The 27,610-nt window shown below is 40.2% G+C and overlaps 1 protein-coding gene across 5 annotated transcripts; it reads left to right on the top strand.

Annotated features, from left to right (window-relative positions):
- The first annotated feature begins 500 nt into the window (after positions 1–500).
- On the top strand, positions 501–27,487 carry LOC101158525 (rap guanine nucleotide exchange factor 3). Of its 5 annotated transcripts, XM_023956834.1 has the most exons (29): positions 501–650; positions 920–1,036; positions 3,030–3,115; positions 6,769–6,813; positions 12,795–12,901; positions 12,974–13,095; positions 15,692–15,869; positions 17,193–17,277; positions 17,510–17,570; positions 17,884–17,960; positions 18,052–18,198; positions 18,285–18,391; positions 19,971–20,059; positions 20,171–20,249; positions 20,377–20,527; positions 20,622–20,704; positions 20,793–20,823; positions 20,898–20,973; positions 21,070–21,207; positions 22,709–22,806; positions 22,911–23,036; positions 23,973–24,154; positions 25,106–25,196; positions 25,274–25,324; positions 25,401–25,488; positions 25,577–25,641; positions 25,738–25,792; positions 26,896–26,967; positions 27,044–27,487. In XM_023956834.1, exons 3-29 carry the CDS (start codon positions 3,053–3,055, stop codon positions 27,160–27,162), a joined length of 2,586 nt encoding a protein of 861 aa, XP_023812602.1. In that variant the 5' UTR covers positions 501–650; positions 920–1,036; positions 3,030–3,052; the 3' UTR covers positions 27,163–27,487. The 5 variants fall into 5 exon arrangements, with proteins under 5 accessions (XP_023812602.1, XP_023812601.1, XP_023812599.1 ...); XM_023956833.1 differs by lacking the exon at positions 920–1,036; XM_023956831.1 differs by lacking the exons at positions 501–650; positions 920–1,036 and adding an exon at positions 2,359–2,450.
- Positions 27,488–27,610: the final 123 nt, after the last annotated feature.

Below are 27,610 nucleotides of genomic sequence, written 5' to 3'. Positions count from 1 at the left end.
GAAAAATTTTTCCTATAATTTTTTTGTTCCTTTTTTTCTTGTTTTACATTTAGAAATGCAAAATCCGAGGGAGAAAAAATGCAGATGTTTAAAACTCAATATAGGTCAAATCAAAATGAATAAGAAAATATAACACTTAAAATAAATTCAAACTTGAAAGAATATTGAAATGGAAAGGTAAGTTGGAGATTAAAGTGAGAAAACAAGTGAGAACAGTTTTGTTTTTTAGAAAAACAGAAAACACTTTCTGTCTGCGAACTGCACTCTTAACATTGCAAGAACTAAAATCTGTGGTTTAAAGATGAGTTTCACTTTGACTTGTGGCTTTTTTGCAGATGCACTGTATTCAAATGCTGCAGAGGTGAAAACCACAAAACTTGAACAAAATACAAAACGGAAACAGCATACCTTCTCATCCTGTGATGCCCACACACACACACACATACACTGGCACTTTCCCCACACACTCTCAGGACCACAGTGTGTGACCAATCAGAGGCATACAGGAAGCTGCGTCCCCTCACGCTCCCAACTCACAGACATCCCAGACTGAGAAAGTATCTTCAGACATTTGGGAGGACCAAGAGCGGTAAAGCGAAAGGACTGTGGGATCCATTACATTGACGAGCTGGACAAAGAGCCTGCCAACGGTGAGTTGCTCATCACTGATCGGAAACATGTGACTGGCAGACTTATGTGTGTGACTCTACCAACTCGTTGTTCACTATGATTTAGCCCATAAAAACCTTTTTGTAAGTGATCTTATAATCCTGACAAAGCATGAAATTCATTTAATGCCCATATTATGATGAAATTATTCAAAACTGATTAAGATTAGCAATGAAGTGCATGTTTTGAATTTCTATGTAAATGCAGAGGGACCTATGTTGAGGGACCTTCGATTCTGTGTATCATGTAGGATTACTGGTTGTACCTGTTTCAAGTGGTTCCTGTCTTCATTTGACCGTGGGGTCAGACAGATCAAACATGTATTTCCCCCAACTCTGCTAAGTGGTCGGGAACAAGGAAGGAAAAGGTGTGTATATTTGTGCGCACATGTATGTGTGCGTGCACGCTGCCACACAAGCACAGCAGAGACAGTTGGCAAAGTGCATTCCATGGGCGTTGATGGGTTTCAGGAAATCCCACTCCCATTCCCCCAGGACCTAATACACACATGCAAAAATAAATACAGTGACAAATAGACGCAGACTCAAACAAAAGATACCAAAAATGAACTGACAAGGATCCGTTTTGTGTATTTGTCAACCTGACCAAAGCAGAAACAGACCTGGATCAGTCTGTTGATTAATTTTTTTATTTTCAGTTGCTCACTTTTAGGGTTTCTTTTGAGTTTGATGGCTTATTTTTTTTTTCATTCAGTCATCTTCTTAACCCGTTTTGTCCCCTTCGGGGTCACAGGGTTGCAGGATCCAATCCCAGCCACTCGTGGGCAAAGGCAGGGGACACCCTGGACAGGTCGTCAGTCTGTCGCAGCGCCACAAATCACGCACCCATGCACACTTACATTCACACCTATGGACAATTTAGATTAACCAATTAACCTACGAAGCATGTTTTTGGACGGTGGGAGGAAGCCGGAGTCCCCAGAGAAAACCCACGCATGCACAGGGAGAACATGCAAACTCCACACAGAAAGGTCCCCCATTGGTGTTCTGTTTCAGGTTCCCCAGCCAGGGGGGGGCCTTCTTGCTGCGAGGCAAAAACACTAACCAAGGTGCCACCTTTCTTTTAATTTGCAGCTCAATTCAATTATCACTAGAGGGCGCCATTTGTTTTTGTATTTTTCAAATGCAGGGCACGTTTGTTGAAGTTTTCTGTTTTGTTGTTTTATGTGTACAGTAACTTTTCCAGAGTAAACTGAAGTTTTGTGGTGTACGGTTTCTATCCGACAAATTCACTGAACTTTAAAACAAGGTCGCCCGAACTGCTGCACTTTTAATGAGCTTTGATGTCAATCCCAGGGCCTCAAAGCAATTACTTCCTTGGAATATTCTAGTTTTCACTAATTATGTCCCAAAATGACTTTTATCTAGCGTCCAAACAGGCTGTTCTTTTCTAACGCTGTGGCTTTGTGAGCTGATGTTTTTGTCCGAGTGACACATTTGTGACGGTTTTTTTTTCAGGCATGTGTTCCACCACAAAAATCTAGATAATCAGATACCACGAACACAAAAAAAAAGTTCTCGTGTGCCTTTCCTTATCAGCTCAGCTATTGTGTTCATCCTCAGGAGGTCATAAGAAGCAAAACTGGATTTCCTCCAGCGTTAACATTCTTAGAGTGGCATCACACAGCCCTTGTGAGGCATTTCGGAGACAGAGAGGCAAACAATCCAGCCAGGGCACAAACACCACATTCAAGCTTTAATTCTTGTTTTCAAACTGGATTTTTGAGGGTGTTGTCATGAGTTTACGCAGACAAAAATCAGGTAAGACCTTTTTTCCCCCCAAACAGCTGTTGCAGATGTGTGTTTTGCTAAAAAGAAAGTGCTATTGTGCCACTGGAGAAACGGGAGGCGGTTGTGACTCAAAGATAAATGATTTGTGTGGGCTTTTAAGTCTATCGGTCACTCACCACACGCTAATGGAAGAAAAAGAAGAAGGAAGAAAAAAAGCAGAGGTTAACCACAGGTGCACAGAAATAGCTTCATCCCAACCCTCCTACGTCTTTCCAGCCAGACAGAATGGATGTTCTTGGGGTGTGACTTGTTGAGAGACTTGGCCAACGCTCTGACAATGAGGTCAGCACAGGAAAAGCCGCTCTGGAAGCACTGGAACAATAGCAGGGATTTAAACAGCAAGAGCCTGCAGGACACAGTTAACTGAAACCCAGTTATGTCAGGCTGTGCTCTGGAAATCAAGTCACACTCAGAATTCTCAACCCGGACAGAGTAAAGCTGCAGCTCTGTGTGCTGATTCATGTAAACACCAGTAGCTTAGGAGACACTATATGAACATTTTTCATCTCTGTACCCAAACTGATTGCTTAGCTTTCTGTCTTTCCTCAGACGCTCGTAGGGCCACATCCTCCATGGAGAATTTGGTCAAATCCATGTTTTCGTCGTCACGACGACGAACACCAGATATGGTAGAGGTAAGTTGCGCACATCTGCAACACATACATCCATTTTCTTAGCCTGCTGTATCCCTTTCGGGGTCACAGGGGCTGCTTCTCCCATGCAGCTACTGTTGGGCGAAGGTGGGGTATAGCCTGGACGTGTCGATAGTCTGTTGCAGGCGCACACACTCCCTCACTCGCACACCTAGGGGCAATTTAGAATCATCAGTTAACCTATGAAACGGTGGGAGGAGGAAAACCCACACATGCACAGGGAGAACATGCAAACTCCACACACAAGGTCCCAGTTGGGGTTTGAACCTGTTGTGAGGCGAGAGCGCAAACAAAAGAGTGAGCCAAGAAGCCGTCCAGGGGTTGACATGGTCAAGAGTGGTTCTGTGCTCTCCAGACTCTTTATCTGTGTTTATACAGATCAGACTGAGGCAGACAGCTGCTCAACCTGATAAGTGCAAAGTTCTGCATACTGACTCTCCTGCTTTCATAATTCAGCCCATGTTTCATGTGGAACAGAGGCTGTTGGACTTGCCTGAATTGTTAGTCGTTTCTGAGGACACTCAGGTCAGGCGTTATTGTCACCTTTGCGCGCAGCCTCTCCGCCATTAGTGGCCGCTGAAATGACATGTTGGTGGGGCGCGCAATGAAGAGCGCACGCCCTCGCCTCACACACGCACCAACTGACAAATCAAAAGGGTTAGAGAGCAGAAAGGAAGGGGGCCTCTTTGATGGAGTTTGCCAAAGTGTGCGCGCGCAACACGCGCGGGCGAAGCAACAGAGTGCGCCTCTGCGCAGAGGATGGCTGAGCACCGGAGTGCGGCGCTCCCTCCCTCACTGCGCAGACTGAGGCGCGTCAAGAGAGGTCTGAGGACGGCACGCAGGATCTTCTCTCAGCTGAAGAGTTGTGAGGGGAGGAGGAAAACAAAAATGCGCAGCCCTGAATTGACGCAGTTGAGCCCCGCGGCGATGGATTGACGGGCTATGAGCCATGCGCGGGCACGCCGGGATTCGAACCTTCAACTGGGAAAAGCGGGTTGTTCTGATCTGAGGCGAAATGCATCTGTTTCGGAGTCACTATTACCAAGTGTTCCCCAACCGCTTCAGAGTGGAGACACCGACGATACGGGGCATCAGCTGGGTGAGCTGCCTTGCGTTTACTCCCAAAAAAATTCCCTACAAAATAAAAGTCTGTGTCACAACCTCTTCAACAATCCCCAACAAATTGTTTTTACTCAAAGAAAATCTCAAATGTAATAATATTATTTCATGTATTTCCCTTTTTTCCACCCAAAATATAAATTATTAATAGTTTTTTCCCTGATCTGGATTTTGCCAGCCCCACTATGGGGAACAGGTAGAATACTGGGGAAAGTCTGGGTGTGCCGAGAGTTTGTCATGTTCTTCCAAACCCCTCACATGCTTAGAAAGCCATGTTATCATCATATCAGTTCATAAGCCCATCTTCTTCTTCTGATATGTATTCTGAATGTTATGTGGAATGATATCCCTGACACTATCCTCTGCATTTACCAGACTTGGGACATGCACTTTTTTCTGTTTGTTTTTGGTCATTTTTATTTCTTTTAGTTACTTATTGGTTTTTGCGGGCCATCATGTTCGGGGGTAGTCACTGAACTTAGGAGGGCAGTGCCCCCCCTCCCCTATATGTCTATATCCAGCCTCGGATTTTCCATCACCTTAAGCAAATTCAGACAAATTTTTTCATCAGATTGGATTCAACAACAATGATTTACTCCACAAATTTATGGGTGACATGTACTCCCATGACAGAGATCTCCCACAATACTTTTAAACACATCAGTTGTCTGTCAAAAATAAGCTTGGCGGTGGTGCTTTGTTCATGTCATTATTCACTCATCACTAAATCGGTCAGTTCATGATTAAAAGCAATCAGCAGAGGGAGTCCATTATGAAAATAAACAGGACCTGTAATCCCAGATAACAAGTTAAAAAGTCAGTTCAGGCCCTGCAGTGTACACAAGCATGCTTTAACGCAGACCGCTGCACATTTTTCTATTGTTTTCGCAGAAACAGTGTGGGCGACACCGGAAGGCAGTGAAACGCAAAGTTGTGCTTAATAAACTCAGGTTATAAATAGTGTATTGTTTATTGTTCACCTTCCCTGCATGGAAGAATGTGCAAAGGGGAGCTCTTTGTGTCCAGGTCACAGAAAAACACTGAGGAGGGTTGAAAGTCTTTGGATTCTAAATTTGACAGGAGAAACTGTAAAAAAAAAAAAAAAACAGATGTGTGCCTGTTTAAAGCCCCTAAAGATGAACAATTTCACTACAAACTATGAGCCTTTAAAGTTCAGTGCCGGAAATCTAAAGCACTTTGTTTTTATTCAGGTCAGCTTTTGTGTGTTTAGTTAGACAAATTGGGCCACACCAACACCCGGGTTACACACAGCATGGTTGTGTAAGGGAAAAAAATGTAACTCTGGTGCAACTATTATAATTTAAAGTCATGTATGAAAGGTGTTTCTGTTGTTTTATTAAATATTTGTTTAGTTGCACAGAAAGAGTGGAACTCCTGTCTTTCGATTGTCCAACAGAATGATGCTTCTTCTTATCTTCACATGAGAGCAGTTTCTCCTAAAGTCAAAGCTTGAGCAGCATCTCTGCTGTGTCCGCTTTTTTACTTTAACATACCAGGAACAGGTGAGCACAGAGGAGCAAAATGCCTCACTCATGTGCACAAAGGTTCCTGATGCCCTGCAGCTTGTTTTGTGACACGTTTGGTTCATGTAAACGTTACCTTTTAAGCACAGATTTGTTACCCTGAAGTCGTTTGCCCATTCACAATAGAAGAAACTTTTTTTTTCTTGAAAAAACAGTTCAGACCTGGATCATGTGATGTCTGCAGGCCAAGCATGCCACAAAGTCTGGCTGCAGGAGCGAAGATAGATATCGGTAGTGTGAGGAATGAGTCATACCTTCACCATCGATGCTATTAGCAACTGTGCGATTGACATAGGTCATGTGATTCCTGCGGGGTTTTCGTTTGGTTTTGCCAAGCTGCATCCCCGCTTCCATTCATATTCTTTATTTGTTCAAATCTTTTTATGAGAAGGCAAGTTTAGGGGGGAGTTAATTAAGCCTCACATTTAATTTTAGTATAGCTTTGTGGAAAACACATTTGCAGAAAACAATAACCGTGGGAATGTTGGTACACAACTGCAGTCACAAGATGATCGTAAAAGCATAAAGAGCCAGCAACAAAGAGGAAGTCCCTCTAGACAGGCCAAAGTACGAACCTCTGCATAGGAACCAAGTTTGTTTTTATCTTTAGATGTTTTTTTATTTAACCATTCTATAATAAAGAAATCTGTGTGTAGATTAAAGCGACACAAATTTGATTCCAGCCACTGGAGCTCAAACACTCAACAACCACCCTCTCATAAATAGAGGGAATGATTGGGACTTTCTTTACAACATCAAAATTCAAGCCTGTAATTCTTCTGTTGTATCTAAATCTTCCAGCTCCAGCAAATGTTCTCTGGTTAGACCTTAAAGATTATTATCACCAACCTGTCCAACTGGTTTGTGTGGACTGCAGCTCCAGAGCAAATATGTTATTAATTTTTACAACGGATACATAGACGCATGACTGATAGGGAATAAGTTTACTATTTTTTTCTCTGTTTTTGTTAGACTCCACTGCCAGAGGCCTTGGATTCAAAGGACACAATGAAGCAGGTGTGTATTGATGGACATCTTTGACCTCCCCAAAGTTAAGTGTGATTCATGCTTTTAAAAACCCCACTCTAATCATATCAGCTGTTTTTCAAAGCATCAGGGTGATGTTTTAATTAGGATTTTTGCTGTTTTTGTTTAAAAAAAAAAACTGTGTTGTTTTCTAGGGCATAGTTTCTGCAAGGCAGATAGAGTTGATTAGAAAATCTCCTCTGCATTGTGGGTGGAACCGTTGGCGTGGAGAAACCCCGTCCCCTCTTCCCCTTGCTTTGAATAGATAAATACTTAAAAAAATTACCAAAAGTATTGGCTCACCTGCGTCCACTCACATGTGAACTGAGGTGCCATCCCAGTCATAGAGTTCAATATAATGTTGGTCCACCTTTTGCAGCTATTACAGCTTCAACTCTTCTGGAAAGGCTGTCCACAAGGTTGAGGAGTGTGTTCATTGGATTTTTTGACCATCCTTCCAAAAGTGTATTGGTTACGTCACACACTGATGTAGGTGGAGAAGGCCTGGCTCTCAGTCTTTGCTCTAATTCATTCCAAAGGTGTTTTATCGGGTTCAGGTCAGGACTCTGTGCAGGCCAGTCAAGTTTATCCACACCAGACTCTGTCGTCCATGTCTTTATGGACCCGCTCCAAACTGTTCCCACAAGGTTGTGAGCATGGAATTGTCCAAGATGTTTGGGCATCCTGAAGCATTTAGAGTTCCTTTCACTATAACTAAAGGGCCAAGCCCAAGTCCTGAAAAACAAGCCCACACCATAATACGTCCTCCACCAAATTTAACACTCAAAACAATGCAATCTGAAATGTACCGTTCTCCTGGAAACCTTCAAATCCAGACTTGTCCATCAGATTTCTAGATGGAAAAGCTTCATTCATCACTCCAGAGAAGGCGTCCCAAAGACTTTAGAGTCCAGAGAGGCAGTGCTTTACACCACTGCATCCAACGTTTTGCATTGCACTTGGTGATGTGTGGGTTGGATGCAGCTGCTCGGCCATGGAAACCCATTCCATGAAGCTCTCTGCGTTCTGTACTTGAGCTAATCTGAAGGTCACATGAAGTTTGGAGCTCTGTAGGAATTGACTTTTAAGAAAGTCGGCAACCTTTTTGCACTTCAGCATCCGCTGACCCCTCTCCGTCAGTTTACGTGGCCTACCACTTTGTGGCTGAGTTGATGTTGTGTATAGTGGTCGATAGGTGCAAAACATGTTTACATTTAAGATACAACAACTAATCCCAGTACAAATGACCAAATCCAGAAACACAACAAAGAAAGGGGAGACACAACTTCTAACAGAAAGGGGTGTGATATAAAACTAATCCTGTATGATTTTATAAAGTTATGTATTACTATTTTCTTTATGTGGACATTATAAATACGCGAAACAGCCCAAAAGCATTTTTAAAATTGTATAACTACAATAAAAATTACAACAATGTTTAGCAAGGAAAAGTTTTTGTGTCACTTCCGGTGTTAAGGGTATTCATTTTCTGTTAAGCAGCCGGCCGGCAAGTGCAAAACACGACAAAAGATGGAGAAAAAATTAATGAAAGCAAGCAGCTGCTAAAGGAAAGTGAATACCCTCAACACCATAAGTGACACAAAAACTTTACCTTGCTAAACATTGTTGTGATATTTATTGTAATAACACAATAAAAAATGCTTTTGGACTGTTTCATGTATTAATAATGTCCACATAACTGTGATTTGCTGTTGTGTTTCAGTATTTGTTCATTTGTACGGGGATTTGATGTTGCTGTATCTTAAACGTTAACGTGTCTTGCACCTCTCGGCCACCGTAGTTGTTCCAAAATCCCTTTATGTGAATTTCTAAAAAATATGAAATGTGAAATTGGATGTTTCAAAATATGTGATACAACAGTTATGACTGTGGCTACATTTATTATGAGAGACAGCATGTATATTATTCGTGAATATTATTAAATGAGTCCATTTTTATGAACCCTACCCTTGAGTTTGATGGAAGTACACACAAAAGTGACCAAGCTCTTTTGATTGACAGGTGTTTTAACCCCCAGCTCTATAACACCCTTCTGGGCCTGTCCCAGTAAACTGCCAGTCTGGCACTTTGTTTACCATTTTGTCCGCCATACACACAGAAAACGCTGACAGCAAGGAAGTCAAAAACAACTGGAAACATATCAGCTTAATAATTAACGTAGATCACTTGACCTTGTCCACCATTCATCTTTCCCATTAACATCCACTTGGTATGGTCTTTGAAGTCCCAACGACCTGTGGCTTAAAGCTCTGATGACCTCTGCTGACATCCACAGTTGCAGGGCTTGCACTCTTTCAAACTGCTGAACTCTTGTTTTTTGTTATAATGTCCTGCATTACTACTCAAGGGAGACCTAAAAAACACATTCTTGGTCAGACCACTTAGCAGTAGTCTAAAGGGCACTCCAGAGCCCTCAGCATTCAGACCCTTTCCCTGTATTCTACCTTGCTAAGCTCAGATCCTTTGTGCCTTTTTATCTCTGCTTCTTCAATGCCATGCCAAGGTGGGAACCTTTAAAAACACTGATAACGTGACTTGACACGGAAAGGGACTCTGCTTAGGTTCAGTGGTCTCCCTCAGACAAGGTTCGGTGAAGAGCACAATGTGACCCAGAAAATATTTACTTTTGGGATTTGAACTGTTTCAACCAAAACCCCTCAATTACTCAAGAAAGTGAATATTTGCACCTAATTTTCCAAATACGTCCGACCAGTGCTGAATTATTTTCTTGGTTGCATGGAAAGGGTTAGGTTTAGGATTAGGTTCATACGTATGACCAACAACAACATTTAGCCTTGGATGCACTCAAAATACGTGCAGGCAAAGCAGCAATGTGCATCTTGGCTTCATGTATTTCATGTAGCCAACGTTCAAGGACCTTTGTTTAGTTCTTGTACGTGTGCCAAATGACCGGTGTGTTCGTAACTTTATACAGTCATTGGGTTCAATACAGGATTTAGACATTGTTAGAAAAATGTAAATATTTTCTATATCTAGAAAGAGGAGAAACGTGCTGCAAAGCAGAAGTTAAGTCCCGTTCTACTGTGAAAAAAGAAACCTCAATTTACCCAAAAACACGGGGTTCACACCATTCTTCACACTTTTAAACCTTAGCTGCAGCTCAGATCAAGTCAGATTGAAGTTATTGCAGAGAACACATAAAACATGTCTTGTTACTAACAAGATCCTCTGGTCAAACTCCATGACAGCTGTTCTGTCTCCTCCCCTCAAAAAAATGGTGTAACAAACATGATAATAACTGTGTGACACTGCAACCCTGAGCTGTCCAACCATGATCCAGCCATTGATGATTCACTAGATCAGGTGAGTCCGGGTTGTGATTGACAGGACACAAGTGGAGGATGGTGGTGGATCTGGAGGATCAGGGTTTGGGCGTGTACGGCGAAATGATGTGAAGTGTTTGTCTGGACACTTTTACTCATTCAGCTTTTTCAGTCCTAGACTCTTGACCATAAAATGAGTCAGGGAGGAGGCCTGGGTCATAAACCAGGTTATGGTTTCTGAAATAGCACCTTCTGCTGCACGCAGAACATTTGTGTGCTCTGCTCTACTTTGCATCAGCGATTGGTGGTTAGTAGAAAAGGTATTTGCTTTTGTGATTTGTGCCACTTGTCAACGCTTATCAGCCCGCAATATAATGTGGGTTACAGTTGTTAGATAAGTTTTTATGTAAACCAACAGTAGGGTGACATCAGATGTTAGAAACATTCTTTTTATATTGATTTTTAAAGAGCCACTCCAATGAAAATAATGTTTTGGTGTTTTTAACATGTTCTTGTGGCATTTTTCTTATGATGGAGGACATATATAAAGACAATTAGGATTAAAATTGCTCTTCTGATTTGCTTTTATCAAATCATAGTGAACAAGGAGCAGACAAAAAAAATGCTGTTTTTGTAGTGGTGATGTAGGTGCTATAATCGGTGGGCCACAAGTTTCCTGCTTCGCTCTATTTCAATGCATCCACTTGCAGACAAATAGAACCATTTACGTCTTGGTTTTCCTCGTGCAATCAAAACTGTGTAGCTGAAAAGCTCCGATATCTCAGAGGCCAATTTCTAATGAACGCCTTCTGCTCTGCAGACACTATATCCTAAAAACAACACAGATATTTTAATTTTGGCTAAAAACAGCATAATCATAAAGGCAAGACCACTGGGAATGCTTTGAAAATAGATGATCAGAATCAGAATGAGAAGTACTTCATTGATCCCACACGTGGGAAATTTACCGTTGCAGTAAATATAAGAGAAAATAGAATAATATAAAAACAATCATATAAAACCAAAAATGTAGCAGAAATGTAAACAAAATAAGGTGGTATAGTTTAAAGACTATTTACAAACAGGTAGCGATGTGCAAAATGTGCAAAAATGTGCAAAAGTCATCTGTTAAACTGTGAGTTATTGCAGAGTTGAATTGTGTTGGGTAGGAAGGATTTCTGGTATCTGGCAGTTTTGGAGCAGAGCTGTCTGAGCCTCCTAGAGAAGGGGCTCCGCTGTTTGTCCAGAACAGGATGGAGAGGATGGTGTGGGACTTTAAAGGAGTTTGTATAGGTAAATGCCTTCATCCATGAAGTATGGCTCAGAGTTTGCTCCCTTGAGAAGGTGAATATTTTCCCCTGGGAATATTGGTGACCTCCAGACTAACTTACTCAGGGGGGGCATTCACAGACGCCCCAGAACACATTAATTGAACCGATGTCAAGTCTGAGAAGAAGTCAGTGTGGGAATGAAAGGTTAAAGTGTGTGTTACAGTGCAACATTCAAAAATCAATCACAACTGGACATTATAATTAACAAACCCATGAGAAGTTGAATCTCACAGGCATGTGGTACGACCCCTGTCCAGATGACTGAGCGAGGGCTGAGTTTTCGTCTTGCAGGCACGGGGTCAGGGGAGGGGTGAGGCAGGGGTCCTTTGGTGTTTTTGCATCCTGAGGGAACTGTGGAAGACCAAAGAGGATGAAAGTATTTGAAGGCCTTTTCAAGGCTCCTATCATCAACAAAGAACACAGGAAATTGTCAGAGTTGGGTTACTTGTGTGTATTGCAGCATCACCACCTTAGGCAAACATGTTAAGGAGAATGCACTGCACAAACAGGCTGCAGCCAGAGTCACTCGGGTAGTCACAAGACACGCAGGAGGTGATTGAGATAGGGTTCAACAAGGACCAGAAACGTTTAGGGTTCAGCTAATGAGCATTTGTAAAGAAAAAATGAAAATAAGACCCAAACAGAGAGTTGAAATAAAGAAAAAGTACTTTCTTGAACTTGTTTTTTTGGGGGGAATGAGGGGTTTTGCACTTTTGATTGTAACCTTTTTTGACTTTAAGACATGTTTGGTGACTTTAGTTTGTTTGGTGGGTTATACAGACATTTTTTCTTTTTAAGGCAAATACTTCCTGTAAACTAAAGTGTTGCAATAAAGTAAAGGATAAGTCTGTTTTGCAGAAACCCCCTCTGTTTGTGTGTTTCTATGTGTGCAGACATTTGAAAAGGAAGCAGGGGGGGGGGCAGTGATTCAGGAAAATACATTGAGGCTGGTCAGATGTGTTGATGCTGCCTGTCAGCCACAGAGGCTTATTGAGGCTGGAAACTTACCGAGTTGTGGGAAAGTTTTACACAAGCGGTTTTTAACACATTCTCACCTCCTCGCTACCCACACACGCTACATCACTTTCCAACACCTACAGAAGTCTCCACTCACTGTACACACCACCACACATGGTGTCCATACTGGGGGGGAAGGAGTAGGCGGGAACATTTTTCAGAACATTTGCTTCGTTTCTCTACTTTTTTTTTTCCTGTAAACACCTTTGTGTTACAAACCCTTCCAGTAGTATCCTCACAAATGGTGAACACAACATCTCTTTTGAGGGGAACAAAAAAAACTGAAATTCTTTTATTCTTGTTTGTTGTTTCTGTTCAGTTTCTTTCAGATCGAGTCGTGAAGGCAGCCAGATCGGTGTACAGCGTGATGAATGAGAAGAATCCAGGCCTGATCCGTGACAGGAAGCATCACCTGAAAACACACAGGTCCCCAAACCGTTCATGCGGTGCTGAAATGTGACCCGTGGTGTGTGAATAACTGTGTTAAATGTCTTGCAGACAATGTTGCTCTGGAAAGGAGCTTGTTGACTGGCTTATGAAGCAGAATGAATGCCTCCAATCAAGAAGTCAGGCAGTTGGAATGTGGCAGGTCCTGGTGGATGAAGGGATACTTGTTCATGGTAAGGAGACATATTAAGTTAGCCTTTCTCCTTTTTAAATGACACATACAGGAATGATTCAACAAAAAACACAATATTTAGCATATATTTTATAGTTTTGTAAAGAGACTTACATAGAGTTCAGTACCCCCTTTTAGAAAACTTTTTGTGTGTCTAAAAGCATAATAAAATCATCTGATTGTGCTAGTGCCTGGAAATTCTCAAACAATGGTCAAATAATTTGCATGGCATTGTTTATTTAAAAACCCACTATGCTGAAAATCGTGTTTTCTGTGTTTTGAAACATCTTCTTTTGGAATTTTTCTGATGATAGATGACAAATATAAAGAAAATTAAGCTCAAAATTAAGCTAAAGAAAAAGCAGACGAAAAAGATCATATTGGTTCCAAAGAAAATATGGTGGATGGGCAACAAGCTCCCTGCTTTGCTCCATATGTACGTCTTCATTTTCCTCATCTGTGCTGGTATCTGACACCAAACTGTACAGCTGGATAGCTCTGATTATTGCTCCCCATTTCTGTTAAACCGGTAATGTTAAGTTGGGGCCGTGAGTGGCTGCAAGCTAGCGGGAGACCGCATAAATAGATGTTTGATGGGGACACGGAGGTGGGCTTACTTAAAAAAAGAACACAGGTTTTGGGATTTCAGCTAAAAACAACATAATCATTATTAAAAGACCACTGGGAACACTTTAAAAATAGATTAAAAGATGATCAAAGGGAGACTTGAACAAAATTAAAGCTGTAAATAAAATATTGAGATGAATAAGTTATGATTCAGAAGCCTCCAGATTCATTTTTTACAAAATGAACTTAATATAACAGTTTCCTGTATATCATCACATCATTTTTTAATAAACCTCACTTTTCTTAGGTTTTTAATGCATTGTAGCATCAGATACTTATATTCAAAGATACTTATAAGTTTTTTTTGGTCAGGCACAACATGGTGTTAGCAAGGTGTCTCCCCCAAAAAAGCCCCAATGTGTGCCAAGCCTGGGACTTGAGTTCCAAACCAAGCAGTTGGCAGACAACCTGTTCTGGCCAGCACGCTATCATTCACCCCCCCTTTTTAGCCTGGTCCATTCACTTCTAGAGCTTTCAAAGGTTCAGCCGTTGAATTCTAATCAGATTGAAATCGGTTTTCAACTTTTTTTTTTGTCTGTCTGCCTTCATTGTTCTGAGGATTAACCCGTTTAAAAGCTAAAACATTGCAGTTTGGAGGAGGATTTGTCTTCAACCATCATTACTGCTGTTTAAAAAGGAAAAGGGAAACGAGTCTATGTTGTGTGTTCTCTGTAACATACTCTGATTATAATGTCTTTGGTTGCAGTTAAAGCGCTCTCAGAAGTGATTGAGTAATTTAAATGATTTAAGTGTTTGCTGAATGAAGCTCTGGCTGCCTGATGGAGACCACTCCAATCAAAACAGAAAGACTTCACCAATGAAGGGAAAGGACAGACATGACATTTGAACTTATTTCCATTTATATTGAGTTTCTAAAAAAAATACTTTCTTAGGGGTCAAACTGTCTTCTGAAGTTTCTCTTCCTCTTTGAACCAAACCTAGGATGTTTTTTTTAAGCTTTACACTTTTTTCATGCATTCCAACCCTTTTTGGAACTAGTCACCTTTCCTTTGATTTTTCTTCAAACTTCAAACGTTATTGATTTATATAGCGCCTTTCATTTTGGTAAAAATAAAAACACAAAGCACTTAACATAAAAGAAGATAAAATAGTCAGAAAATATAAAAATTATTTAAAACAGAAAACACAGGACAATCATACACAGATGGGACCCCTCCCTCACCAGATTCCTCCCTCCACCCGTCCAGTTCCCCCAATAGAACCATGAACAAAAACAAAGACCTGCAGCATAAAGAAAAGGTCTGTCTTGGTACTGCTGTGAGGAAACGATAACATGGGGATCCATTTATTCCAAGGCCCAGCCCGACCGCGGGGGTCATTACCACAGTGCCGCCCAACACAGAGCAGCCTAGGGCCCATCACTCTACAGCTACTAGACCACAGAACAGGACCCCAGCCGGCTCAATGAGAACGGGCACCGCAGCAACAGCACCCCCTACAGGCGGAGCTGGTAGTGCCCCAGAACAATGGATCCCCAAGAGGAAATACTGGATTATGAAACATCAAAATAAACATTAAAATAAAAAACAATATGAAAAATAATATTAGATATATCAATATTTGTAATTAAATAAATAAATAAATACAAAATGCTAAAATGATTAAAATGTAATCTTAAATGTCATAAATATAATAAAAATAAAAAGGGTACTATATTAAAAACATAAAAATCATGATATTAGTCCTCATATAATTTAAAAAATATAAAAAATGAAAATGATAGGCATTAAGTAGAGAAAATATATAAATCAATAAAAAGATAATGAGTAAAATAATTAAGCATTTACCAAAGTCATGTAAAAGCCAGACTAAAAAGGTGGGTCTTCAGCCTCTTCTTAAAAACCTCTATAGTCTCTGCAGCCCTGAGGCTATCTGGCAGGCTGCTCCTCAGGCGAGGACCGTAATGGTGGAACGAGGCCTCACCATTGCTGTCATTGTGTTGTTTCCAGTGAAACACGAGTTGAACTTTCAGGACAAAGAGGCCCAGTTCTACCGCTTCCAGGACTCAGATTTTGGCCTGAGCCACATTCCAAATGAGAAGGAATCTGAGGAAGAGCTACAGGAGGCATTGGCTCTGCTGTCTCAGCTGGGACCAGACGCTCTGCTCACCATGATTCTGCGCAAAACGTCAGTGCCTTTACATTGCCGGTGTATCAAGCAAAATCTTTTTTTTTTTTTCCAGAATTGCAATCTACAATCACCGGCCACTGCATCAGTCACACCTTGCTAGACCCCTTTTCGTCTTTAGAACAGCCTTAATCCTTGATTGCATAGTTTCAACAAGATACTGGAAACATTCCTCAGAGAGTTTGGTCCATATTGACATGATAGCATCACACCATTGCTGCAGATTTTTCATCTCTACATCCATGATACCCATCTCCCGTTCCACCACATCCCGAAGGTGCTCTGTTGGGTTGAGATCTGGTGACTGCAGAGGTAATTTGAGGACAGTGAACTCATTGTCAGGTTCAAGAAAACAGTCTAAGATGATTCCAGCTTTATGATATGCCACCTTATCCTGCTGGAAGTAGCCATCAGAAGATGGTATACTGTGGTCATAAAGGGATGGACATAGTCAGTAACAATACTTAGGTAGGCTGTGGTGTTGGAACCATGCTCAATTGGTACTGAGGGGCCCAAAGTGTGCCAAGAAACTATCCCCCACACCATTACACCACCATCAGGAGCCTGAACCTTTGACACAATGCAGGATGTCTCCATGTTGTTGATGCCGAATTCTGACCCTGCCATCCGAATATGGCAGCAGAAATGGAGACTCCCATTTTGGTGAACTTATGTGAATTTTAGCCTCAGTTTCCTGTTCTTAGCTGACAGAATTGACACCCTGTGTGGTCTTCTGCTGCTGTAGCCCATCTGTCTCAAGCTTGGACATGTTGAGATGCTCAGAGATGCTCCTCTAAATACCTCAGTAACTCGGTTTTAACCAGTGATTATCTAAGTTACAATTGTCTTTCTATCAGCTGGAACCAGTCTGATCATTGTCCTCTGACCTCTGGCATCAACAAGGTATTTCCACCCACAGATCTGCTGCTAACTGGATATTTTTTCTTTTTCAGACCATTCTCTGTAAACCCTAGAGATGGTTGTGGGTGAAAATCCCAGTAGATTAGCAGTTACTGAAATACTCAGACCAACCCATCTATCACCAAGCACCATGCCACATTCAAAGTCACTTCAATCACCTTTCTTCTCCATTCTGATGCTCAGGTTGAACTGCAGAGATTTTGTTGTCCATGTCAACATACCAAAATGCATTGAGTTGCTGCCATGTGATTGGCAGATTAGAAATTTGCCATGACGAGCAGTCGGACAGGTGTGTCTAATGAAGTGGCCAGTGAGTGTACATGTACAGTTTTTTTTTTTACTAAACTTAGTAAGTGGTCATGTTTTGTTTATTCCTGCGACTCTTCTCTTTCTGCTGTTAAGTCCCAGTCAAAGAACTCCAGAGGACATCGAGGTCATTTATGAGGAGCTGCTTCATGTCAAGGCTGCTGCTCATCTCTCCACCTCAGTTAGTCTCTATTTACCTTCTTCCTCATAATGAATTTTATGATAATCTGAATTTATAATGAAACCGATACATCTTTAGTTTTTTAAAATTCTTTTGTGAAGGATTTGATACCATTATTTCACATAATTTACATTAAAACAAGTTTAGAAGAAGCTGCCTTCTCATCATTTGGCTTCCTAAACACTTTGCGACAAACACTAATCTCTTATTTCCACCATCGTTGTTCTGGTAGGTGCGGAAGGAGCTGGCTGCAGTCTTGGTCTTTGAGTCCCATGCTAAGGCCGGAACAGTGTGTGAGTGTCACAGCTTTGCTGACGTCTCACAGTTTCAAAACTGCGAAAAACACTTTTGTTGTGTCTCTGCGGCGCAGGATCCCGCTGCATCTCTGCTCAGCACTTCTTGTCCTTTGTGATCTTATGCACAAATGTTGTTTGAATTTTTCCGTTTGTTAAAATGTCTCTGCCCCTTTTGCCAGATCTTTAATGTTGAGGTTAATGCATATTACAGAGAGGTGGTGTGGAACCACAATTATTGTGGCTGTTCTGTTTGAAAGTGGTGTGGGTGGTCAATGCTGAGCTTTTTCATTTGGTTTCTGCTGTGATGCAGTGTTCAGTCAGGGAGACAAGGGCACCTCCTGGTACATCATTTGGAAAGGCTCTGTAAATGTGATCACACATGGGAAGGTAAATCCAGACACAGACGGCTAAAACCAAAACACAAAATCATTTTCAAAACTGAAATGCGTTGTAAAGCTAAAGTGTTGTGTTCACACAGGGCATTGTTACTACTCTCCATGAAGGCGAGGACTTTGGGCAGCTGGCTTTGCTAAACGACGCACCTCGTGCTGCCACCATCATCTTAAGGGAGGACAACTGCCATTTCCTCCGCGTTGACAAACAGGACTTTATCCGCATCCTCAAGGTCTGTCGCGTACACCAGCAACAAATCAGGCAGAGTTACAGCTGCAGACACCAAGGAAAAACTGAGTTTTCTCTTCCGTCATTCAGGATGTGGAGGCCAACACGGTGCGGCTGGAGGAGCATGGGAAGACGGTGCTGGTGCTGGAACAAAGCACACAGTCAGCAAGGCAAGGAAGTGCTGGAACCAACAGCAAGTGAGACAAACAAAAACATTAAACTTCAGGCAGTCTGTAAATATCAAGCAAAAATTCACAGCTAAAGTATTCATATGGAAAAAAGTTACTTGGAATGATCTTGACATGTAAAACATAATTTCTTTTTATAAGTCCCACTCTGATCATTTTTTGATTTATTTTCAAAGAGTTCCCAGTGGTCTTTTAATTATGATTATGTCATTTTTAGCCAAAGTTAAAAACCCGCTTTCTGGGACATAGTTTCTGCAGAGCGGCAGGAGTTCGTTAGAAACTCATCTTTGAGTTGTGACTGTTAATATTGGCACGGAGTAAGACCGGCTCCACTTCCTATCAAACATTTGTTTACATGCTCTCCCACTGGCTTTTTCAAACGACTTTTCTTCATCGGCTCCTGATTTACACCTATTTAAATAGATTAATATTTAAAAAATACAATTATAAGCTTAATTTTCTTAATACATGTCCTCCATCATGAGAAAAAGGCTAAAAAAGCATGTTAAAAATACCCAAAACATTATTTTCATCACAACCAGAAACGTTAAAGAGCTTTTTTATGTCATTATCATGTTGGATATGTATTTATTTAGTTTAAAGTTACGTTTTAAACTGGAACTCACCATTTTTTGGAGGTTTTGTAGGGTTATTTAACCAAAATTAGGAAAAATTACAATCTTTTCCAGACTATCGTTCATGTGCTGGAAATCGTGCAAATAAAAATGCTATAAATGTTTTTTCTACAAAGTTAAACCAGGAAGCTTCACAATAAGTTTATTCACACTTACTTAATTACGTAAAGATGTAACTGTATTGAAATATTTAGTTAATCAATTTGCGGTTAATTTATTTATTGTGCCTTTGAGGTTCACCTGTTGCAAAGCATGTTGCATAAGGTTTTATTGTGTATATAAAAAAAAGAAGAAAAAAAAGTCTCATTTATATAAAATTCGAATTGCATAATCCTTCATATGCTACAGAATTTATTTTTATTTTTTTCTACAAACAACAAATGATGAACACACGGAGCACTATCATCCACCAAGATGTGATTTGTAACACTTTGACTGCAAACTGTTGTAAACAGTTCAGTTGGAAACTGCAATGTTCACATTAAGAGGGGTTTCTTTTCTGGGAAGGTTATCAGTTTGTACTCCCACAAACTTCATCTCAAACATTATACTTTTTGGTTTTACTCATTGGTTGCATGTCTTTTCTTTTTTTTTGCAATATATATCCTAGTACTAAGGATCAAATGAAAACGTGCTAAATTCTCAGAAAAGCTTAGCGGTACAGTTGCACAGACATGCACCACAGAGATTAAACAACCCTTAGCAAACCGTAGTACATGTGAATTTTATGATATACTTGAGCATAACTATAGGCCATGTATGCATAGTGGAGGAAGTATACTATCTAAATACTTCTTCAGACTAATTTGGAGCATTTTACATTTACAATATATAAATGCTATATAAAAAGTAAACATCAAGGATACTGCCTCACTCTTAGTGTAGACTTTGCTGATGGAAGGCAGATAACTTAGATATAACTCTTCTCTGCCTTTCTTTTGTGTTTCATGCAGGTACACAGTCATGTCAGGAACACCTGAGAAAATCTTGGAACACCTCCTGGAAACAATCAAACTGGACTCCAATGGATATGACCCTATAGGTGAGAGCCTGCAGCTACATCCCTGTGCTTTCCTTTGTTTCCTTCGATCATGGTTGCCAGGCTTAGTCAACTTCAGCGTCACGTGTTGCTGTGGTGCCTGTCTTCCCACAGATCCCTGTGTTATCGACTTTCTCCTTACACATAAAGTCTTCATGCCCACCAGCCAGCTGTGTCCTGCTCTACAGCACCAATATCCTCAGATGCTTGACCAGTTTTGTTTTTCTGCTGACCACAGGAATATTTCTGCCAACATTTTTGTGAGAAAAGTTGTTCAAAATGAGAGAAGAGTTTTGTGTTACCCTTAACTGTGCATGCACCTATCAGGCAGAGCTGTCAGAGGGTTCAGAGCAGGAGAAGGATGCCTACATTATCGACACCAAACAAAAGGTGGTGAAGCTCATCAGCCACTGGGTGGCAGTGTACGGCTTTCTGCTGAAAGAGGACCCTGTTGCTATGGACTTTTTGGAGGTGACTCATCTGACTTAGATGAATTGAATTTAACTGTATACTTTGCTGGATATTGTTTAAATAAAGGACTGTTTCTGTGTCTTTATGGGAACAGGCGATGAAGAAAGAAGTGGCAGCTGACTCCCGTCTGTCCGGCATGCTGAAAGAACAGTACAGGGAAAGAAGACGAACAAAAGTGTAAATATTTTTTCTGCTTTTTGGGTTTCATTTTTTCTAGTGTTCTGAACTAATCCACAATCGTTTCTCTCTATTTGATTTAAACCAGTTTAGAGAATGGACACCATTCACTCAGCAGGGTGAGTTTCTCCTCCTTTTGAGTTTTTGCAGTTGTTCCGTCTGTCTCTGAGCGATTCTTTTGCCTTTAAAACAGAACCAACACTTTGACTGGTTTTCAAACTGTGATGAGGCACTGGGGAGGATACAGCCAATCAAAGCGAAGGATAAAAGTAAGAATAGTTTGAGCTCAAAGAAGCTTTGTAAGCAAACATTTTTGCCACATGCTGGTGCATCGTAACATTTACTTCCTCGTCTCCTTGTTTTAGTTTTGTATGAGATCTACAGACCGGACCATAAAGCTCTGACTCTGATGCTCCCAGTGGACTCTCCAGTACAGGATGTCTTGTCAGGAGTAGTGGAACCTGGAGGAGGCCATGTACTTGTCAAAATGAACTCTACAGGAGGTCATGCTTTGAAATATTGTTATTCCTTTTGAATTGAACAGTAGATTTGCTTGTTTTAACGTGCTAATGATTGCATTAAACTTTGCAGTTGGCAATAAAAGTTTTGCCCCCTTCATGCAATATGTTGCTAATTCACAACGTACCATTTAATCCAGGACTCCACATAATTTAGCAGCCGTTCAAATTAATATTTTTATATCCTTGGGAAGAACTTAAGCATAAAGGGGTTAAAGTAATTATAACATGTGGCAAAGGTCCCACTCCGATCATCTGTTGTTCTGTTTTCAATGTGTTCCCAGTGGTCCTTTAACTATGATTATGCCATTTTTTGGTCAAAATTTAAAAAACATGTAGTTTTCTACGGGGTAGTTTCTGCAAGACAGCCAAAGTTCATTTGAAATTCACCTGTGAGTTGTGGGCAGGACTGTTAGTGCGGACCATTAGTCTGGCCTCTGTTGCTAAGAGCACAAAGCAGGGACCTCGATGCCCGCCCAGCGTATTTTCTACGTGCATGGTGAAACCCACATATAGATCTCTGACCTTTTAACCCCATACTCTAATTCTGGTCCTTGGAGTCTTTCAACTAACATCTCTGAAGCATTCAGCCCACTTTAAGACCAGAGGAGATCTCTCTTTTCAAGCTGTCACTCCTCATCTTTGGAACTCCCTTCCATTGTCACTGTGTCAGTTTGACTGAGTTAAGTGTTTCAAATCCCGGGTCAAGACATTTTTAATCAAAAAAGCTTCTAGTTGATTTTAGTCCTTGTTTTATTATGTTTTTTACTTTTCTTAGACTTTTAGTAGGCCCTGTTCATATTTGATTTTACTACCCCTGTGGTTGGTTTTGATTTCATGCCATCTTTTTGCAAAGCACTTTGTGATTCTTTCTGTGAAAAGTGCTATAGAAATAAAGATACTCCATTCTGTTTTACGTCACATAGAAGCTCTTTTTCAAACTTCACTTTTACGTTTGCTCCTGATTCACGATTTGAATAAAGAAATACAGAGAAATGTAATTTTAAACTTTATTTTCTTTACATATGTCCTCCATCAACAGAAAAATGCCACAAGGACATGTTAAAAACACCACAAAAAACACAATTTTCATCGGAGTGGGTCTTTAAAATCCTGAAACTAAAAGAGAGGTTGCTCACTAACAAATCTAGTCGCAGTTTCTCAGTTTAAATGGGTCATTTTTTTGTTTGGGTTTCCAGAGAGTGTGCCTTTCCAGCCAGCATACTACTGGTTATTAGTCCAATGCACTGAAGCCGTTCTCACATAATGTTACTTCAGAAACCCCCACACACGTACAGCCTTTAGCGATGACACAAGGTCGACACAGACCCTAATACATCAGCTTGTACTCAGATTTCTGAGCTGTTGCATTTTTAACCTAATTTTTAATGGAATTGCTTAATGCACTTTGGTCAGTTGAGGCTGCTCTTTAGCTAAAATGAAATGAAGCATTGAAATTAATCAAATATTGTGAATACTCCCACAGATAGAGCAGAGCTGAAGCTGGAGGCGTCTGCAGTCTACACCGCCCTTGGTCTCAATGAGAGACTGTTCATCTGCACAAGCAGTGAAGTGGAACATCTGGTGAGGAATGAGTTCATTTTGTGCATTGGTACAGATTTGACCCAAAAAAAAGGGCATTTCCTCTACCTAACAGTCCCCTTTTTCTTCACATCTCTGTGTTTTAGAGGCCCCTGAAAGAGCAGCAGGGCCCAGAACAAGGGACAACTGACATCCTTGAGCAAATAGGCTCAAAAGACATGGCGGCTGAACTCACCAACTTTGACTGGGAGCTGTTCACGGCAGTGCATGAGGTACCTCTGCAGCCCTGCTCCATGTGTCAGTGATGGGAAAAAAAGCACATTTTTATGTTTAAAATATCTAGAAAAGGCAAATATTGGTTGTTTCTAATGTCCAAAGCAAAGATCGTTCACATCAAAGACCCACTCCAGTGAAAATTGTGTTTTTAACAAGTTCTTGTATTTTTTGCATGATGGAGGACACATATTATAGAAATGATCTTAAATTTGCCTTTCTGAGTATTTCTATTAGCTAAAAACAGCTTAACCATGATTAATAGACCCCTGGGAACACTGTTGCAATAGATCAAAGGACGATTGGAGTGGGACTTAAAGATATCTATGTTCAGACAAAACAGTTATAAAAAAAACCCTACCCTGCGACAGACTGGCGACCTGCCCAGGGTTCCCCCCTGCCTTCACATATAGGGATAGGCTCCGGCAGGAAAAGAAAATGAATGAATGGAAAAGAAAACGAATGAATGAATGAATGAATGAATGAATGAATGAATGAATGAATGAATGAATGAATGAATGAATGAATGAATGAATGAATGAATGAATGAATGAATGAATGAAAAAAAAATCTATGGCCAATGTACCTTCATACATGTTTCATCTTGTTGCATCATTGGTTCTGCAAAGAGGAAAGTTTTTGATTGGTAGACCACAGAAAGTCTCCTTTAATTCCTTGATTTTACTCAAAAACAGGGTTTCATTATTCCTTCATTCATTCGTGCTTCTTTAAGAGCTTTAGAGGTTGAAATGAGTTAAAACGTTTTTTGTTTTTTCCTCTTTTATATTGTATAAAACCACACTCCTAGATGATGGATCACTGCCCCTTCATGTCATCCAGACCAATCCCTGTGCAGATGTTACCATTATACTATATGGACATAGAAAAAATGCATTACTCCAGTTTTTTTTTTACTATCGTCCATGTCTTTCCAGGTGGAGCTTGTGTACTACATATTTGGCCGTAATAAGTTCCCGGGCGCCATCACAGCTAACCTGGAGCGGTTTGTGCGCCACTTCAACAAGCTGCAGTACTGGGTGGTGACGGAGCTGTGCCTCTGTGAAGACCTGATGAAGCGAGCTCTGCTGCTGAAGAAGTTCATCAAGATCGCTTCAGTGTAAGATTTCTTTACCGTCTTCACAGTCAACCGCTTTGGTTTTAATCTTTTACCAACATCTTCACTAACTGAATGCCTATTTATTTTATTTTTTTATGATGTGATAGTTATATGCTGACATTTGATAAATCTTCGTACACCATTATATTTATGTATTGAAATATTGTGTGGGTTTTTGTTGTTTCTTTTTTAAATTTTGGTTGTCAAAGTTAAATCAGTAGAAGGGAGTAAGCTTAAATAAGCTTCAGCTTCTGCCTTTCTCCATCTCTTTATTGTTCTTAAGTTCTGCCACACATAGACTCTTTTAAATGACTGACTATAATCATAACATAGTGTATAAATTAATCCATTGCTATTTTTACAATATGTTTGAAATTAATAAACTAGGCTAAACTAAAAAAAAAAATAATGGAAGTAAAAATGTGTTGATTCTTCATAAAAGTTATACCCTGTTAAAAATTTGTGGATCAAATTTGAGACAGTGGGTAAATAAGGAGCTTTTTTTTCTTTTGTTGGTGAAATTAGGTTTGCCTGAAGCTCTAATACCCATATTTTTTCCATTTTATTTTAAACATTTAAGAAAATAAAAGGAAGAGATTGTTTACTCACACAAAACAAAGGTACCAGTTTGATTGCAGTTTTTGCTTCAAAATGAAAATCTGTCAAACTTCAACTTGCAACTCACATAGTGATTACCATTTAGATTGTTTTAATTCATAAACAACACATGGGGGTCTCTTGAATGTTATGTATTTTTAAAGAGCAACAATTTTCAGGTTTCATCACAGCAATCTGCAAAAGATAGTAAATCGTAGATGATCCTAATTAATGCCAGAGGATGTAGACGTGCTGATTATCAAACTCACCAGACAGATCTTTCTGCTTGCACGAGTGTCTTCTGAGAACAGGACTAGAGAACCAGATGTTCACAGCCTCGTGTCTGTTCTGCAGATTAAAGGAGCAGAAGAATTTAAATTCCTTTTTCGCTGTGATGTTTGGTTTGAGCAACAGTGCCGTGCAGAGGCTTTATAAAACCTGGGAGGTGAGGATCCAACCATCACATTTTATCACATTTGAGATTACAGCTCATCTGGGATTGACATTTTCTTTATGTTACAGAGAATACCAAGTAAAATTAAAAGAATATACTGCACCTATGAGAGGCTGATGGTGAGTAGTAATTTTCCCAATAAAGCGCAGTCTGTTGAAGATCTGGAATGTGCATGACTCTAGCTTTTTCTAACAGGATCCATCCCGCAACCACAGAGCCTACAGACTGGCTGTTGCTAAACTCAACCCTCCTTACATCCCGTTCATGCCTCTGCTGCTGAAAGGTAGGCAGGAGTGAACAAATTATGAAGCTGTATGACCTTTAAGTGAACCATCTGGACAATAAGGACTTTTGTGCCTGTATGAACCCAGATATGACGTTCATCCACGAGGGAAACCCAAGCTACGTAGACAAGTTGGTCAACTTTGAGAAGATGGTATGGCTGAAGGTTTTTATCGAATATATTTATCTTCTTTTTGTAGTGCTAAAAAATGAACCGAGTTCCCTTTTTTTATTTCGTTACATGTTGCAGCGAATGCTTGCAAAGACAGTCAACATTGTCCGAGGATGCAGAAGTCAACCTTATGGTGAGTGGTCGAGTAAACACAAACATAAGGCTTGGTTTCCATCGTTTCTGTCAGTTTATGAGACAAAATGTAGCAGATCCTTCAATATTGTATCACTTTAAAACACTTTTTACATCATAGCTCCTAGTTTAAAAATGCCTCCAGGAATCAGTAGTGGAGAATTAAAGTGGGATCATGTGTACTATTAAACGGCTATGTTTGCACTTTATTTTAAAATACTAGCAAGCATGACCTTAAATGAGACTAGACTTATTGTTCTTTTTCTTTGTCTGATAACTAATAGTGACAAATAGTGTTAACTTCATCTAAAGCAGATCTCTAATAAACCAGACGACATAAATATTTCAATCCAAGTCTGGGAGGTAAATAGGTCTCATCTGGAGGTCACAGTGTTTGTCGGGTTTACCCCAATTTTCTTGTAAACAGAAATCACTACTGCTGCTGATGGTTTTTGAATATTTTTTTTTAAATTCTTAATTCTAATATCAAGGATTTAGACCAGAGGTCTGCAATCTTTAACACTTAAAAAGCCAATCAGGTTGATTTCTCACTCGTCGTGACCCAAAAGAAGCCAGAGTCTTGTTTGAAATCTTTTTTAAAAATAAATAAATAGTTTCTTTTTAAAATGAAGACACTGTGGCGATTAGGATCATCTCAATGCAGAAAATGTAATGGGTACTGTAATGTCATGGCAGAAAAAGGTGTAAAGCAAATTTTATTTACAGTATATATATATATATATGGCAATATTACCCGAAATCCTTGTTTATATTCAGAGAGACACCAATATTTGACTCTATTTTTTTTACATCTATAAGAATAAAAGGAAAAATACAAACCGTCTGTACATTACCAGGTGATGAAAGGGCAGAAGAAAAAATGTTTTGTTTTGTGCCTTTTTTTTAACAGTATTCAATTCTACAGTGACCATAAATAGACTGTAACCAGTCAATAGACTGTAAGTTAATATCTGACATTAATATCAGAAGTGGTTTGACACATATTTGCAATAATAGGCGTCATGGGGTTAATTCTTTTGAAATAATGGCTTTGTATTCCATGTTCAATAAAAACTTGTTTGACTCGCTGTTGCATCCTTGCAGTGCCTTCATCTCCTCAGAGGGGCCTGGCCGACCGGATGTTCCTGGAAGGGCCTGCCACTCGATTATCAACATGTGAGCTGCAGCTGCTGGTAATGTAAGGGTGTCCTCTGTCAGATCCACTCACGCGTGATCTCCTCCTCTCATTCAGACTCAGACCACAGCCTTCCCCAGCGGAGTCCCACCAACATCCGGCTTTACATTCAAAACCTAAAAGTCATTGACAACCAGCGGCAGCTAACGCAGCGATCGAGAGCCCTTGAATGCTAGGACATCAAACCTGGAAAACTATAACAAAACACTGGACTTTAGAGACAGAAAATGGAATGCAGCTGACTGAACAAAACCTTCACACGATCCTGGATGACACTGGCCTCTGGAGTGTGGAGTGTGTGGAAAGCTTCCTGAAGCTCAACGGGAATGAAAACGTGCAGGGAGGATAGTAATGACGACAGTGCAGAAGCAGAGGATCATGGGATGCTAGTTATAATACTTGTACAAATCCCTGCCAGAGTCGATCAGCTCTAGTTTTTGTGTACCAGCCTTGTCACTATATATATATACAATATATATATATATATATATATATATATATATATATATATATATATATATATATATATATATATATGCCATTATCTGATTTGCAAAGGATTTTATATTGTTTTATAGAATAAATTATTTTCCCAGGTATTTGTCTTGAGTAATACCACATTAG

Source organism: Oryzias latipes, chromosome 7 (assembly GCF_002234675.1).
Source record: "Oryzias latipes chromosome 7, ASM223467v1".
NCBI classification, from domain to species: Eukaryota; Metazoa; Chordata; class Actinopteri; order Beloniformes; family Adrianichthyidae; genus Oryzias; species Oryzias latipes.
This window is presented reverse-complemented; position numbering and strand designations above follow the sequence as displayed.

Excerpts from the sequence above, each read along its gene's own strand:
- LOC101158525 (XM_023956831.1), top strand. The coding sequence starts at position 2,426 with ATGAGTTTACGCAGACAAAAATCAG. Across the intron at positions 12,902-12,973 it reads CATCACCTGAAAACACACAG|ACAATGTTGCTCTGGAAAGG; the intron begins GTCCCCAAACCG and ends AATGTCTTGCAG. Across the intron at positions 26,968-27,043 it reads TGCCACTCGATTATCAACAT|ACTCAGACCACAGCCTTCCC; the intron begins GTGAGCTGCAGC and ends CCTCTCATTCAG.